General features: G+C 38.0%; 2 protein-coding genes and 1 pseudogene across 4 annotated transcripts; 2 read left to right on the top strand and 1 right to left on the bottom strand.

Annotated features, from left to right (window-relative positions):
• Positions 1–2,194: 2,194 nt before the first annotated feature.
• LOC149407105 (secreted RxLR effector protein 161 pseudogene) lies at positions 2,195–2,887 on the top strand (annotated as a pseudogene).
• A 3,463-nt stretch (positions 2,888–6,350) lies between these two features.
• Positions 6,351–11,789, top strand: LOC149407104 (protein MEI2-like 2). 3 transcript variants are annotated; one of them, XM_089611096.1, is made up of 14 exons: positions 6,351–6,731; positions 7,292–7,349; positions 7,425–7,550; positions 7,621–8,009; positions 8,423–8,581; positions 8,670–8,786; positions 8,874–9,025; positions 9,124–9,215; positions 9,302–10,136; positions 10,247–10,331; positions 10,446–10,514; positions 10,589–10,768; positions 11,142–11,301; positions 11,422–11,789. In XM_089611096.1, the coding sequence occupies exons 2-13, from the start codon at positions 7,307–7,309 to the stop codon at positions 11,250–11,252; spliced, it is 2,358 nt and encodes a 785-aa protein (XP_089467222.1). In that variant the 5' UTR covers positions 6,351–6,731; positions 7,292–7,306; the 3' UTR covers positions 11,253–11,301; positions 11,422–11,789. The 3 variants fall into 3 exon arrangements, with proteins under 3 accessions (XP_089467222.1, XP_089467216.1, XP_089467207.1); XM_089611090.1 differs by having other exon boundaries at positions 6,352–6,731; positions 11,413–11,789; XM_089611081.1 differs by having other exon boundaries at positions 6,352–6,731; positions 11,142–11,789.
• A 590-nt stretch (positions 11,790–12,379) lies between these two features.
• Positions 12,380–15,743, bottom strand: LOC149407103 (ribose-phosphate pyrophosphokinase 4-like). The gene is made up of 7 exons (XM_089611071.1): positions 15,434–15,743; positions 14,165–14,480; positions 13,491–13,586; positions 13,299–13,367; positions 13,065–13,193; positions 12,878–12,974; positions 12,380–12,768 (listed from the first exon to the last, which is right to left on the bottom strand). The coding sequence occupies exons 1-7, from the start codon at positions 15,550–15,552 to the stop codon at positions 12,635–12,637; spliced, it is 960 nt and encodes a 319-aa protein (XP_089467197.1). The 5' UTR covers positions 15,553–15,743; the 3' UTR covers positions 12,380–12,634.
• Between the last annotated feature and the right edge of the window lie 195 nt (positions 15,744–15,938).

Genomic DNA, 15,938 nt, shown 5'->3' with positions numbered 1-15,938 from the left:
ATTGCCCATTCCTATCCAAGATAGACGCCCACCTCATCCACATCCACAAGGTATTAGTTTCCTCTTTTGTTTCTCTCTTGGTTGCCTTGGCCGAAATTCCCTATACAAGTATGGGAAATTTGTTTCCTCTTTTTCTTTTAGCAAGTATCTTCATACATTAATGCACAAAAGGAACTCTCTTTCTCTTGGGTATTTGGGCGCCCATTTCTTATCTAGAAGGAGCTTCTAGAAGCTTCTTCATTTGTTCATGACAACATAAGAAAAGCCCATTAAGAATTTTCAATAAAATTCTTATGAAATGAAATTAATTCACAAGGCCCAATGATCAAGTCATGGCCGAGTGACATTAGGTCATCAAATGAACTTGTCAAAAAATTTATTGACATCCATTTCATCCTATGTCTCAAAAGACAAAAATACCTTTTTGACAATTTTCGTTCTTGTTTTGACTTAGCTTCCAGTTTAACTATTCCTATCGATGTGATTCGTGACAGTGACCTCATGGACCCAAATGAACAAAGCTTGAGCTAAACACTTGGACTCAAAAGTTCACAAACCTTTTCCAAGTTTAGCTTAATGCCAACTGACTCCACTAAAGAGTTGACACTGAAAATCTCTCGGTTCAAATGAATTTATTTTCTACTCAAGAATTCGACCTAATTATGATGAGCGGATCCACTGAATATTATCTATGTTTACCCTTCATGAATGTCATCAGCTAGTCGGGATTTACTAAATTACCATTTTACCCTTCTAGCTGTTATTTCCTCAACTCCTTTTTCGCTTGTGATGAGGAGCTAACAAGTCACATTGTTTCATCCAAAAGAGTCAGGACTCAATTTGGACACTGGCCAGTTCATTTATTCACACTCCAAGGAACAAAGCATGAGGTGACATACATTGCATTTCAGCAATCTTGTACATGAATTCCATATCTATGAGAACTTCACAAAGTTACTCATGACATACTCACAACTTAGTACTTCACCAATAGGCCCTGTTCGGAATCACATAGTGAGTCCGAACTCTGACTTTATCAAATGAGAATACTAAGGTGTGAAATAGCATGTCTCATTTCAGGATTAAGGTAAGCATGATGCAATTCATACATAGTGACTTCGAGACATAAGAGGTTAAATGGTTTGTTCTTATCTTGTCTCTAGAAGTGCACTGGTCAATTCAGTACCTTCGGAAGATACCTAGAAGAACTATAGAGTCTCCAACTCTCAATGCCTCATAACCAGACATCATAGATTCTTCTAACAATCGTACTGAGGTCAATAGTCCTTTGACCCTAAGATTGCGAATATATCGTTTTAAGCAAACTACGAAGAGTTTGTTCATGCAAATCTACATTTGTCTCTTCGTAAGTTGTTAAGTTTGTTTATGGACTAAAAGACTAAGGTTTTATCATAAAGCTTCAAACAAAGAAAGAATGAATGAACGTTTCAACTTTATATTAATGAATAAGCAATTACAAGCAAGAGTCTTCGTAAGACTATATGACATTAAATGTACATAAATAGACACTACTACTCTTCTTGTGGGCACCATTGACAACAGAAACATTCTCTCCTGTAGCCATGTTTAAATCCATCAGAATTCTTCTGGCCATTGTCGCTCATTACGATTATGAGATTTGGCAAATGGACGTAAAGACGGTATTCTTGAATGGCTATCTGGAAGAAGAAATCTATATGGCTCAACCAGACGGATTCATAGAAAAGGGTCAAGAGCACAAGGTTTGCAAATTATTGAAGTCCATTTATGGACTTAAGTAAGCGTCTAGATCCTTGAACCAAAGGTTTGATGAGGTGATCAAGACCTATGGTTTTGAACAAAACCTTTCTGAGCCTTGTGTTTACAAGTACTCGAAGAAAGTAGTTGTTTTCTTAATCCTTTATGTAGACGATATCCTCCTTATAGGAAGCGATATTAAAGTAATGTTTGATATAAAGGAGTGGCTGCAAAGCAATTCCAAATGAAGGATTTGGGGAGTGCTGCTTTTGTTCTAGGAATCCAAATCATTCATGATAGGAAGAACAAACTACTAGCTCTGTCTCAAGGTACTTATATAGATAAGGTACTTTCTCGCTTCTCGATGCAAAATGCCCATGGGGTGTTGTTGCCAATTCATTCAGGAAAGTTCTTGTCGAAAGAGCAGTGTCCTAAGACACCGCAAGAAGTGGAGGATATGAGTCGAGTTCCATATGCCTCAGCAGTTGGGAGTCTGATGTATGCCATGTTGTGTACTAGACCCGACATATGCTATGCAGTGAGAGTTGTTAGTAGATACCAGTCAAACCCTGGTCAAGAACATTGGATAGCTGTTAAGCATATCCTAAAATATCTTAAGAGAACTAGAGACATGATGCTTGTATACACAAGTAATGACTTAGTGATACAAGGATACACTGACTCTGATTTTCAGGCAGACTGTGACATGTTGAAGTCAACGTCTGGATCAGTGTTCACTCTCAATGGAGGAGCGATTGTCTGGAGAAGCATTAAGCAATCTAGTATCGCATACACTACTATGGAAGCTGAATATATTGCAGCTTCCGAGGCAGCCAAAGAGGCTGTTTGGCTTAAGAATTTCTTAGCCGAACTGGAGGTAGTTCCTAAAATGAACGAGCCTGTGCAACTCCATTGTGATAACACTGGAGCCATCGCAAACTCGAAGGAACCTCGCAGCCATAAGAGAGGAAAGCATATAGAACGAAAATACCACCTTATAAGAGAAATAGTTCGAAGAGGAGACGTGGCAGTCATGAAGATCTCGACGTTGGACAACATTGCGGATCCAATGACAAATGGACTATCTGAACATGTGTTCATGAAACACGTGGAAGGAATGAGCCTTAGATACATGCCATATCTTCTCTAGGTCAAAGTGGGAGATTGTTAGGAATTCTTGCCCACGAGAAGATACTTATGTAAATTCTCGTTGAAATTATTAATAAAATAAAGTTTGACATTTATTATCTATTTGAATTGAAAGCGTTATTTCTTATTTAATGAGATTTATTAAACATTCATTATTCCATAGCCTCCGTATCTAATTGAGTCACGTGCTGGGCACCTGAGTTCGGGCGGTGTGCTAAAACATGGTCGATGACTGATATACGCCTGGAAAACTATATATAAAGTCATATATGTGGAACACATAGGTGAAGGCTGATCACTATGTGGGAGCATTCTACACTTGTGGTAAGTGTACGACCTGGACAGGTCTTGGTGTAGATGTGTCGTTTAAGGACCGTTACGACACACTAACCGAGGCCACTATGATGGTCACAGTGAGACTTGATCTAAATCCTGAAGTGATCATGGACACTGGGTTATGTTACTGAGCTCTTTGACTCATTCGCTAAAAGGCTATTCATGCTGATCACAGCTTATGTCTTGGGAGTTTTCTCAGAGCATAATTCGAGTGGGAAATGATTTACAGATACGGAATCCAGCCTTCCTGAAAGAAGGTTAATGTTCTCTCACCTAAGGGTTGATTCCAGAACCGATAGATTGCGCGCACTTTCGAAGTAAGTAACGTTCGAAAGAATCTTTCGCTGGGGAAGCAACAATGCTTAGGGCTGATATGTATCAAGAGAAGTATAACGGAAAAATTGACTTCTCTTGACACGGGTTGAACCTGTAGGATCTTGATCACGAACTGACTATATCAGTGGACACTCGTCACGATGAGTAAATATAATTATAGTATAAAGGAGAGTTCAGTCTTGGCTTACAAGGTGGAGTATTTGACCAAGATTAGACGAATCGATGGACAAAAGAGAAATGACTATTTCGTCTTTTTCATCGGATTTGTTAAGCTCCTATTACTAGGTCCATAGTCCCCGATTCGGCTCTGATAAAGGCGGATAAGAACTTTCGTATAATAATGTTTATCATTATTAATATCACTTGCTGTAATTGTGATTGACAGCATTAATTCTGAAAAACGGGTATTCGCAGAATTAAATAAATATTTATGGTAGAATTGTTTATTTATTGTTTGATCAAGTAAATAAAAAATTATTAATTATTTGTTTATTGTTGGACCAAGTTAATAAATGATTAATAAATGGGTTTTAAGCAATTGGGCCTTGCACACATGGAAAAATCGAATTGAGAATTTCGGCATAAGGACTTGCGCAAATCCCCTTGGCCGTGTGCCTCCAAATCCGATTTTTTCAATATTGGTATTTACCAATATTTTCTCTTTAGTTGTTTAAATAAAGGAGAGAGAGAAATATAAGATATTGTCATATATTTTCTCCTTATTTAAAGGAAAGTATTTATGAGAATATTTAGGAGAATAATATATTCTCCTTTATTATCTCACTAAATAAATTATTCTCTATTTAAATAAAAGAATAATATCCCATAGATATTGATCTGATGGATGAGAGAAAAAGTAGGATTCACTAGATGAGATCCAATGGCCTAGATTTAATCCACTAGTGTGAACACAATAAAATGAAATAAAATATTCTGGAAGATTCCATGAATATCTCATTTTTACTATTATAAATAGGGGTTCATGAGAAGACAAAAATAATCAATTATTTTAAGCAAATTTTGAGAGAAATTTCGTGCAACCTAGCCTCCTCTTGGCCGTGCACTTCTGCCTCCCCTCCCATCGGAAATTCATTTCCATTCTTAGTAAAATAAGAGAGAGATCTCGAAACACCTAGTTTCGTGATATAGTGAGATAAAGAATGTGCCCACTCATCTTTCTTATTCGTCTCGGAGATTACGTTTTGGAAGACTAAAGTGTCATCACATCGAGTCCTTGAAGAATGAGTTTTTTGTTGGATCGTGTGGAAGCTTGTACGTTCAAGACGAAGACGGATTGTGAAAGCTTTTAGTTCGTGAACCGAAAATCAATGTAAGTACTTGTTTACTATTATTTCGGTTGCTTGACTTATATGCTCTCTTATATTTTTTTAATTAACGTAAATCTAGATCTTGTCATATAATCATTGAATTAATTAGCTTATGATTAGCGTAATTAATTATTTTTTCCGCATTTATATGGTTATATGGGGAATCATCACCGACAATCCCTACAAATTATCAAAAGTAAGATAGATCCAAAATCAGATGTTTAAAGTGACCTAGATACTTATAATTTTTTTTTTCTTCTTAATTCGTTCTTGTTATTATGTATTTGTTCTTGAATTGTAAATATTTTTTCTAATCTTCATTTGATTTGGTCGTAACTGTGATTCTAACGAGCATACTCGTATTTATCGTGCCGTATCCTTGCAAATTATAATCGTGATTCGTTGTAATAATAATTTAAAAATCGTATTAATTGGAGTTTATTCGTAGATAGTATGTAGTATTATTATCGACCAATTATTTAACTTTTATGGCGTTTGACCCAATCAAGTACTAGCCTATTTTTTCTCATATAGCTACCTCTAGGCTCTGGTCAGAGACTTTTGAGTAATAATAAATTTATACAATTATACGTTAAAAAGGGTATAAAATGATAATCTGTTTTAAAAATGAGCGTTAATATTAAAGAAGAAACAAATTGCGTCGTGGCATGATATAATTTGAAGGTGTTCTTCGTTACCGTAGGCGTGCAATGCAGCTGAACTTGTCCTTTTGCCTGCGCAATAATACGTCAACATGCCCACAATTGTAAAGTAGAGAGATGATTCACTACATCCGCTTTCACAGTATCTTAATCTGTACTCAAAACACCATTCGTGTGCTCAGCCACAAGTCAACCAAACAGCCAGTCATATAACGACACATACCAACTCTGCTCGTTCGTCATTTGCACGCAATCATGGCACTTCCGTAAATTCAACCCAACAATCAGGTCAAACCGCTTTCCAGAAATGAGCTAAAAAGCAATGAATGGATTAATGTGTTTATGGTACGTGGGTTCCAACTATCGTCTTATAATTGGGTTTCATGTCTAATCTTATACAAAATTGTGTGACTAATAATTTGGTAACACTTACTTCGCCATAAAGCCTTTTTTCTGGTAATATCAGAATTTATTTTAACAATAGATGATTACTAGAACTGTGATTATCGAAAATAAAACGATTAAATATATATATTGGATAATATTTTTTTCTTCCATTTATAACAAAAACTGTTTATAGAAGAGAGCATTGTGTGCATAACGTACTTTCTTAGTGTCAACGGACTTTAAAAGATATTCCAATACAGTCCAATTTCTGATTTTAGATAGAGAACATATAATGTTTTTTTTTTTTTGTGTATTTTTAATTTATAGTTATTTTGGGTTGAAGAGCTTGCTTATTGTTAAGTTTGAGAGAGAGTTCATTGAAAGTGTCTTCTTGTAAAACATAAACATTATAAAATATTATTCTTCTTGTGTTAAGTTTAGTTGTTCCATTGAAGTACTCCTTTCTCTCACCTCCAATCATTTTCCTCTGATTTTTTTCATTCTCTCTCGCTCACTGAAAATATTTTAATTTAAAATAAAATAGATTCTTAAGTTTCTCTCTCTTTCCAGTCTGGTTTACCGGCGAGAGAGGAGGAAGTAGAAGAGTGGAAGAAAGAAATTCCTCTGCTTCTACGAAACTCTTTCTTCCTTCCATAATAATACTAATAATAAATAAATTAATTATAAAAACTGCTTGATCAATAGCATAACGCTGTTTGATTGCCAGCTCTTATAAAGAAAACCCATTTGGGCTAATGAACTCTCTTTAATTCCTCTCTCATCTAAACTCCACAAGGTACTCTCTTTTCTCTTTTCTCCTTTTAAATTAGTTGAGGTCAATTCAAACAAAGTTATTTATTAGTTTATTGGTGATTATTGTTTCTTCTTCTTGTTGTATTTCTGTTCTGTTTTGTATGCATGTATATGATGGTTCTGCATGTGGGCTTTTTCGTATCTTTTGGGTTTATGTTTATCTTATTTTATTTAATTTCTTGGTTACTGTTCCTGGGTATGATCAAAGTCTTTTCCTTTGCTTTTGGTAGCAATTTGGTTGTGCTTTGACAGTAAAGGTCTGGTCTTTTCTTTCCATGTTGCATTTGGGTTCATATGGATGACTTTTAGTCAAACTATAATCAGCTCATCAATGGAATTTTGAAGCCCCTTTTGTTCACACCTGTAATTACATGATGCTTTTATTTTTAATGAGGTTCAATGGTGGTGGTCACAGATTGATTTCACCGACATAAATACAATTATCTTGTGCATTAAAAGAGATAAATTGCAATGCATTTCTCTCATTCATTATTATGATAACACAGTCATGAAGCAATTTTTGTTGTTGTTTCTCTTTGGCAGCAAAGTAGGGTCAAGATGGAGAAGCTTCCCATAGATTCTATGCCTACTCGCCTTGCAGGTGAAATTTTCTTTTCTTTTTTTTATCTTATGATTATAATATTCTTAGTCATCGAACCGGGCTTTTTTCGCGTAGGTCCTTTCGACATCCCGTCGGTCAACAATTTCCCCAGAAGACCCTCGTGCGATTCATGGGGGATTCTCCGTGAAAACGACGCGAGCTTGTTCTCGAGCTCGTTGCCGGTCCTTCCACACGAGAAATGTACACTCGCTTTTTTTTCTTTTTCTTTTTCTTCATAGGATTCCGTATTCGTGATCGTGTCGTGTTGCAGTGAATTTCAACGATTCTTCGAGCAAAGACCCCCTCGACGAGGACGACAGCGAAGCGCTCGGGAACAATCTTCCCGGGGACGAGGACGACCTTCTGGCGGGGTTGACCGACGACTTTGACCTGAGCGGGTTGCCGAGCCAGCTCGAGGAAATGGAGGACTATGACCTGTTTGGGATGGAAATGGAGTCGGAGAGCCAAGAGAGCCTCCTCGGAATGAGCATGTCGAACATGAGCCTCGGCGGAGACTCGGCTCCGTATCCGCTCCCGAACGGAACCGCGGCGGCCACGGTGGTCGGAGAACACCCTTTCGGAGAGCATCCCTCGAGAACGCTTTTCGTCCGCAACATCAATAGCAACGTCGAAGATTCCGAGCTGAAATTGCTCTTTGAGGTATCGCTTGAAAAGAAAAAGAAAAAAAAAAAAAACAGAAATAAACTAATCCATTTTATTTATAGGCTGACTTTAACTTCTATGTATGCTATTATAACTAACCCCTTGCTTATCTGCTTATTACGATGATTCTCTTGTATCCGAAGTCCTAACATTTTCCTAAATATTTCTTCAGTTTTAATTGGAAAAAATTCAAGTCCTGTTGATAAGCCAAAATCCTATATCAAAAAGTCATTTAAGGCCAGTTTCTCTGATTAAAAGTAGTTTCTCTTGGAATTACAAAACACCAATGTGGATATTCCGAGTATATGACATGTTCGAATGTTTCTGTTAAATTGAATGACTCGGCCAAACAAGGACATAAATTAAGTATTGCTTACTGATTATGAAAAATCCCGATCCTTTCTTGATAGCAATACGGAGATATCAGGACTCTATATACTGCGTGCAAGCATAGAGGCTTTGTGATGATATCTTACTACGATATCCGAGCTGCTCGTTCTGCTATGCGCTCCTTACAGAATAAGCCATTGCGAAGAAGAAAACTCGATATCCACTTTTCGATTCCCAAGGTTCACACACACACATCACTTATTTGGTCTTTTAGGAATAACATTGTTTGATAATGTCGTAAATCAACTCAAGCTTCATTGATTACAGGACAACCCGTCAGAGAAAGACGTTAATCAAGGAACTCTTGTCGTGTTCAATTTGGATGCCTCCGTATCTAACGACGACCTCCGTCAAATATTCGGAGCTTATGGGGAGGTGAAAGAGGTAATGAATTCTAAAAACTCCAGAATCACATACGAATTAATTCTAGTAAATTACTAAATCCTCTTCTATACTTTGGTGGTAATGCAGATTAGAGAAACGCCACACAAGAGACACCATAAGTTCATAGAATATTATGACGTTCGAGCTGCGGAGGCGGCTCTCAGAGCACTGAATAGAAGTGACATAGCCGGGAAACGCATCAAGCTCGAACCCAGCCGCCCCGGTGGAGCGCGGCGAAAGTATGCTCATTCTCGTTTATATCTATGTATATAGAATGAAAAGGCCTATATATTAAGTTGGTCAACCATACTAAAGAAGTGGAATGGTTTTTGTCTAGCTTAATGCATCAAATGAGTCAAGAGCTTGAACAAGACGAAGCCAGAAGTTTCCGGGCTCAAGTTGGTTCGCCGATAGCCAGCTCTCCTCCCGGTAAGATAACTTTTCTTCTCTACTTCCGAACTTGTTGGCTTTCTTTCTTAAAGGCATGAAAACAAAAATAGCTTCCTTTGTTATAGGTAACTGGCATTTCGGGAGTCCGGTGGAACATCATCCAATGGGCGCTTTTAGTATATCTCCCGGTATGGGAAGTCTGAGCCCTGGAAATAGCAGCCACATGACCGGACTGGCTTCGATTCTTCCGCCGCACCTATCGAGCTCTCCGAAGATTGCGCCGATCGGGAAAGACATAGCGAGGTTCAACCCTGCAAACTATCAGCACACTCGATCATTCGCCGATCAGAATCTGAGCACTAGTCCCGGAACGCTCTCCGGTCCCCAGTTTCTGTGGGGAAGCCCGACTCTGTGCCCCGAGCCGGTAAACTCATCCTTGGGACGGCCTTTCTCGTCCGGTGGACAGGGACAGGGCTTTCCGTACTCATCGCGACACGGATCTCTCGCGGGGTCGTCTCATTCCCATCATCGCGTGGGGTCCGCTCCGTCCGGGGTTCCGCTCGAGAGGCATTTCGGGTTCTTTCCGGAGTCTCCGGAAACATCTTACGCGAACCAAGTTCTCGGGGTTGGAGGTTTTGGTCGAGGCAATAACGGGAATTATCTGATGAACATCGCCGGTCGTTCGGCTTTGAATTCCAGTGCCGGTCTTCCCGGGAGTATCACGGAAAATGGGTCGCCGAGCTTCAGAATGCTTTCGCTGCCAAAACCCGGTTCGGGTTTTCTTGGGAACGGCTCTTTTTCTGGGTCTGCAATGATCGGGGTCGAGGGATTGGTTGAACGTAGTCGAAGTCGGCGAATTGAAAGTTTGGATAGCAAGAAGCAGTACCAGCTTGATTTGGACAGAATTGCCAGCGGCGAGGATTATAGGACTACTTTGATGATAAAAAACATACCTAATAAGTAAGAGAGCTTTATTCTAGACTATATACTTGGCAATTCCTTTGCTAGTCATTGTTTCGAATGTCTCTTGGTGAATTGACCGTCTTTTTCTTTTCTGATCGTCTTATTAGGTATTCGTCAACGATGTTGCTGGCAGCTATTGATGAAAATCACCAAGGCACTTATGACTTCTTATACTTGCCAATAGATTTCAAGGTAATTCTTTTTTTCTTCTAAAAAAAAAATAATGCCATTTATCTTCAGTTGTCTTGAGTTCTAGTCATCAAGGCTTTCACGGAGCTTGATGGTTTTTTTTGGTGTTATTTGCAGAACAAGTGCAATGTCGGCTACGCGTTCATCAATATGGTCTCTCCTTCTCACATTATACCCTTCTACAAGGTCTGTTTTTTTCACCATACTTTCATCTACTCAACTGAAGATTTTTCCCTGAGACTCGTTCACATTTTGTGCAGGCGTTTAATGGGAAGAAATGGGAAAAGTTTAACAGCGAAAAAGTAGCTTCGTTGGCATATGCGAGAATCCAGGGCAAAACCGCCCTCGTGACACACTTCCAGAACTCAAGCCTTATGAACGAAGACAAACGCTGCCGACCCATTCTCTTTCACTCCGAGGGTCAAGAGACCATCGATCAGGTCTACAACTTCGTACCGTGCAAAGCTTTACTATAATAGAAAGATTTGAAACCCTTTAATTGTTATTAATTTTTTTTTTGGGTTTTTTAACTATATAGCCATTTGACTTTTAACGTTGTGTATAATAGTCAACCTTTTGTAAATAGCCACTTCAATTTATTTACAGCACTCAAAAAGACAAAAAAAACACAAAATAGGCGGGAATGTTTTTGGGTATTTTTCTCTTTTTGAGGTGCCGTAAATAAGTTGAGGTGGCTATTTACAAAAAATTTACAAAAAGTGGACTATCTAGCAATTCTTAGACTTTCGGTTGCTTATTTGGCTAATTTTTTGTTTTTTTTTTCTTCTTCCATATTTGCTTTCTATTCTTCAGGAACCTTTCATCTCAAGCAATCTGAACATATGCATTCGCCAGCCAGACGGGTCGTACTCAGGGGATCTCGACAGTCCAAAGGGACTTTCGGATGAACATCTGGAATATTAACAAACGCTAAGGAAATGACGGTGGGACCGTAGTTCTAACTGTTTCGAAGGTAAACACAAGTGTATATTGTAGAGAAGAAGAATCGGCGCTTTATTGCCAACGTCATGGTTCTATTTTTTCTTTTTCTTTTTCTTCTCTCTTTGTGACCGTCTGTGTAAAGTTTGCGTAGAGAGCGAGGCAACGGGAGAGCGTTTTGTTGTTTTTACATAAAGAGTAAGTGACACATTTGATATTGAACCACCGGAGGAGAATAAGGCGAAAAAGACGAGCCGTGTATATGCGTTTCTCTGGCTGGTTTGTGCGGAGTTTCTCTATCCCATCTGGAGTTCTTCCATTTTCAAATACCTGTTAATATTGCTATCATGTTTTTCGAGGCTTTTGTTGGGACTGTCTAGAAAAAATGTTGTATAGAAGGGAAAAGAAAAGAATGTGAACTGTTTCTGTTATGTATGTGAACAAGGTACATATGACTCTCATGATGTTAATTAATATAACTTGTACAGGCGTCTTATTAAGTTTTTGTTTTTATTTTTACTATCCTCGCTCTTCTTTCGTCACCAGCGTAATGATAAATAGTAGAATTAAACCACAAGTTCATAGAACATTATGACTCAGATGATGTGAAACGTAACTTGTACATATGACGGGGTTTTTATTTTATATTTTATATTGGAGGATTCGCCTAATCACGAACACCCGTTTATTGTAAAACATCGATTCGATTGAGGCCATGGGGAGGAATGCTTTCGTATTTTTCTTTGAGTAGATAATAATCGAAATCGGTTTGCCGTAATCCAATAATTCAAGAAAGATTGTTATCTTCAAGGAAATAATGGTCGATTTCGGTTTACTATATTCCGGATCGATTGGCGAAAGTAGAACAATTAACTCGGAGCTGATCCACAATGATCGGAGCCGGATATGCAGAATCCTTGCTTGAGGCTTGGTTATGGAGGTCAACCTGATTGACATGAGTTCATTGCTCGATATAAGCATCCCGATCAACCGGGATCCATGAAGAAGATGATGCATCAATGACCGAGCACCGAAGTCGGAAACACCAAGGTTGGAATGTCGAGGTCAGAAGTACTTATAATAGTTGATTAAGGTGATTTTAGAATAATTAGTTATATGCTAAGCCTGTCTACAGACGTTATAAGTAATTATTTGAGAGAAGAAAAAAACATTGACTGGGTTTATCAACTGATAAATCAGCTGTCATGAAAGAAAAGCAACTGGTAATGAGTCGAAACAAGATTAAAATCATAACACAAGTTTGCTTCAAATGAGAGCGCAAGAAAAAACACTTGATACGATTTGGAATCTTCAGTAAATTTTTTATTCTTACTCTACTTGCTTGGCCATCTTCCAGACCTAATATTTCAAGTCTGCAGCGCTTCGGCAATTGATCCTGCGAGGCTCAGAATTTCAAAAGGCGCTTTGTTTGCCAATTCTTTGACCGTAACCGGGCACGAATCAGTGGTCCAAAAGTGTGTAAATGCCTTCTCCGAGGCTCCTGAAAAAGCAAAACGAGACGGCAAAATGTAACCTCAACAAAAAAAAAAAGAAAAAAAAATCGTCCATCCCCGCAGACAGGAAAAATAGAAATTTTCACGAAAAATTACCCTCGTTGTGGACGAATCGCTCCCACGTACGCTTGGGAAAAACAGCGTGAGTCACATAGGCACTAACCTTGGCTGCGCCGTGAGCCGCCAAAACTTTCTGGTACAGATCGCAATTAATATAAATAAATAAGAAGAAATTAAAATTTACAACGAGCTTGTGGGCTCGAAAAGGGTATCGTTGAAGCACCTGACACTCGATCAAGGTGCCACCTGATTGGACCAAATCATCTACAATGACAACGTGACAACCATCGGGATTTCCCTCCCTGATCCGAACTATCCTCTTATCGCCTTCGCGTACTTTATTACACACCACCTTTCGTTCAGCGGAAATGTAAAAAAAAAAAAAAAAAAAAGAAGCTTAATGAGCACATTTGATTATTTATCAGCATAGCTCTAAAAAATAATTGCATGACCAAACCGTGGGAAAGTGGTCCAGCTGCTTGTGAAATCGTTTCCAAGCACCATCGTCAGGAAATGCAACAACTATCTGAGAGGGATAATCAGAATGTAGATAAAATAATAATTAAAAAAAAAACACGTGAAATACGTTCAATTTCTTGCAAGTTTTTTTTTTTGGTTTCTTTTTTTTTTCTTGGGGGTGTATGTGTACCTTGTCAGCGTCGGGAAGCTGAAGCAGGCGTTGCTTCAAGAGCGGAATTCCGGTCTCAAACAAAGGTAAGACATGGTCTCCAAAGTAAAACCTTTCCTGCGTTATATACACAACATGTTATGGTTTACCAAAATAAATGAAGTACTAGACTCGTTACATCTGAATTCTTATCAGTGAATACACACTACAAAACGAATACATCTATCGGCAGATAATCAGCTAGTCACTTTTTCATTTGTTTCAATATGAACGTACTTTGAGGGGAAAAAGAACCTGTGAAACAAGAGCGATAAATTTCAGTCGTGATCTCACTGTGGAGCTGTGATTTGGAATTTTGGATGGTAATTTTTTTCTACTTCTTCATGAAATAGGAAATGGAACAAGAAGATTTTGGACTCAGTAGACCAATCACTACCAATTTTAGGAACGTGGGTATAATTGGCAAATTTGACATATATACGATAAGATTTTTAATCACAAAAGGTACTTCCTACGACAAATCAAGAACAGTACTCAAGGACTTTTGCACCAGAAGGTGATAGTCAAGGACTTTTGCAACTTGAATTTCTCACCCTGTTAAAGTAAATGATAGAAAGAACCCATTAATTAATGGGAAACCCCCAAAAAGTAAGAAAAATAAAAATAAAAATAAAAATGAGCCAAACCCAACAAACCTGCAAAGCGTGTATATCATAAATGAGTAAACTAGTCGGGCCTCCTCTGGAAATGGGGATATCTGAGACCATCCTAGCGAGTGTGAACGCAGTTGCCACATCACCTTCCTCTTCCATTCGCTCGAAAGAGCCCGTCGGAAAGAAAGGCAGCACCAAAGTGAACGACGCGACAAAAAGGCGAGGCAGAGCGTATATCACCGATAGCTGTTCGAATATGACTCCCGGGGAGCTGAACGAAGCCAGAAACGCAACATCTTGGCCTCTCAGATCCTGTGCGTTGTTTATGAAAATGTTCGGAAAACCGTCGTTGAAACTCCTGCGCGTAAACAGAAATTGGAGTTCATGGGCGTTACATAAGACAGAGAAATGTACTTGCAATTTCGTGTCTTGTTTCATCGTCCGCAAAACTGCGCAGTAATGATCTTTCAACATCTTTTTATTTATTTATTTATAAAGATCAAAGAGCTTGAATCTTATACAAATTCCGAGTACAGAATCTCGCAACGAGTTGAAAGTAAATCAAACGGTGTTTGAGGGTAAATTGACAAAGCTGGTTAAGACATATAAACTGATACATCAAGCCAACCGAACCGATTTCTTTTTCGTGGACTCAATAATGGCAATTAATTGCTTGAGCAAGAGAAGAGACTATTTGGTACTGAATGAGAGCTATGTTTTTTTTTTTTTTTTTTTTTTTTTTTTTCCCTGGGAAATATCAAGACCACCTTATATGACTTGATAGAAACACCACAAAATTGCTTTCCCATCATAATCACTCGATGAACTCAGTACAAGCTATAACTATTTGTTGTTAAATGACTCGGTCCAGTCCACAAACGCGCTAATTATTACCAAAATGCACACAATCACAAAGCCATATTAGAATAGATTTTCCCTCTTTGGCTTTCGTTTTCATTGTCAACCAAACCCATCACTGACCCAAGCTATTGAATATTAAAGCCCTATGAATAGAAATAAGTCTTCTCATTTACTTCTACCGTCATATATACATATTTTTCTACAATATAACAAATAAATTGCTTTTGTTTTTCTCATCTTTAAACAGTTTCTGAATCTACTAACAAAAAAAAAACAGAAGGCCCTCCTTTAACATTTGGTTGAAAATGAAAAACAAAAGCACAAACCCAAAAGGAGAAACAGAGCATGATGAGTAAAAGTAATGATCGGAATATAGAGTTTAGGACTAACGAATAAATATATATACATCTATCAATATATCTAAGTTTATATACAGAGAGAGAGAGAGACCTCCACTTGATGGACTGAAGAGTGATGAAGTGAGAGTGAGAAGCGACTTTGCGAGCAAGTTCTTCGCATTCGTCGCAGTAAAAGAGGAACACTTGTTTCTTATTCCCACAATTTTCCATTTCCCTCGCTTGCCGACCAAGAACCTAAAACCTCAGCCACCAAAGAGAATTTGTAGTCGTTTTCATGAAAGAGAGGGAGAAATATATATATATATTCTGGGTTGTTTTTGGAAACTAGGACTAGGTTTTAACGGCCTCGTTCAGGAACAGCCCTTCCTCAATTAATTACAAGGATTTTTTTTTTTTTTTTTTTTATTATAATAATTAATTACAAGATTGAAATCTCGTTTCTTGCGGTCGGCTATACCTCACTTCTAATTTTTTGAAGATATCTCGTATTGACGAATGTTCATAGTATTTCGTAACGTGTCGTGAATTGCACTTCACGAGGTATATCTACGCAGATTTTTTTATTTTTTTATTTTTTTTTTATTTTTTTATTTTTT

Source organism: Urtica dioica, chromosome 1, assembly GCF_054948205.1.
Source record: "Urtica dioica subsp. dioica isolate 48M chromosome 1, U.dioica_male_clone48M_v1_H2, whole genome shotgun sequence".
NCBI lineage: Eukaryota > Viridiplantae > Streptophyta > Magnoliopsida > Rosales > Urticaceae > Urtica > Urtica dioica.
This window is presented reverse-complemented; position numbering and strand designations above follow the sequence as displayed.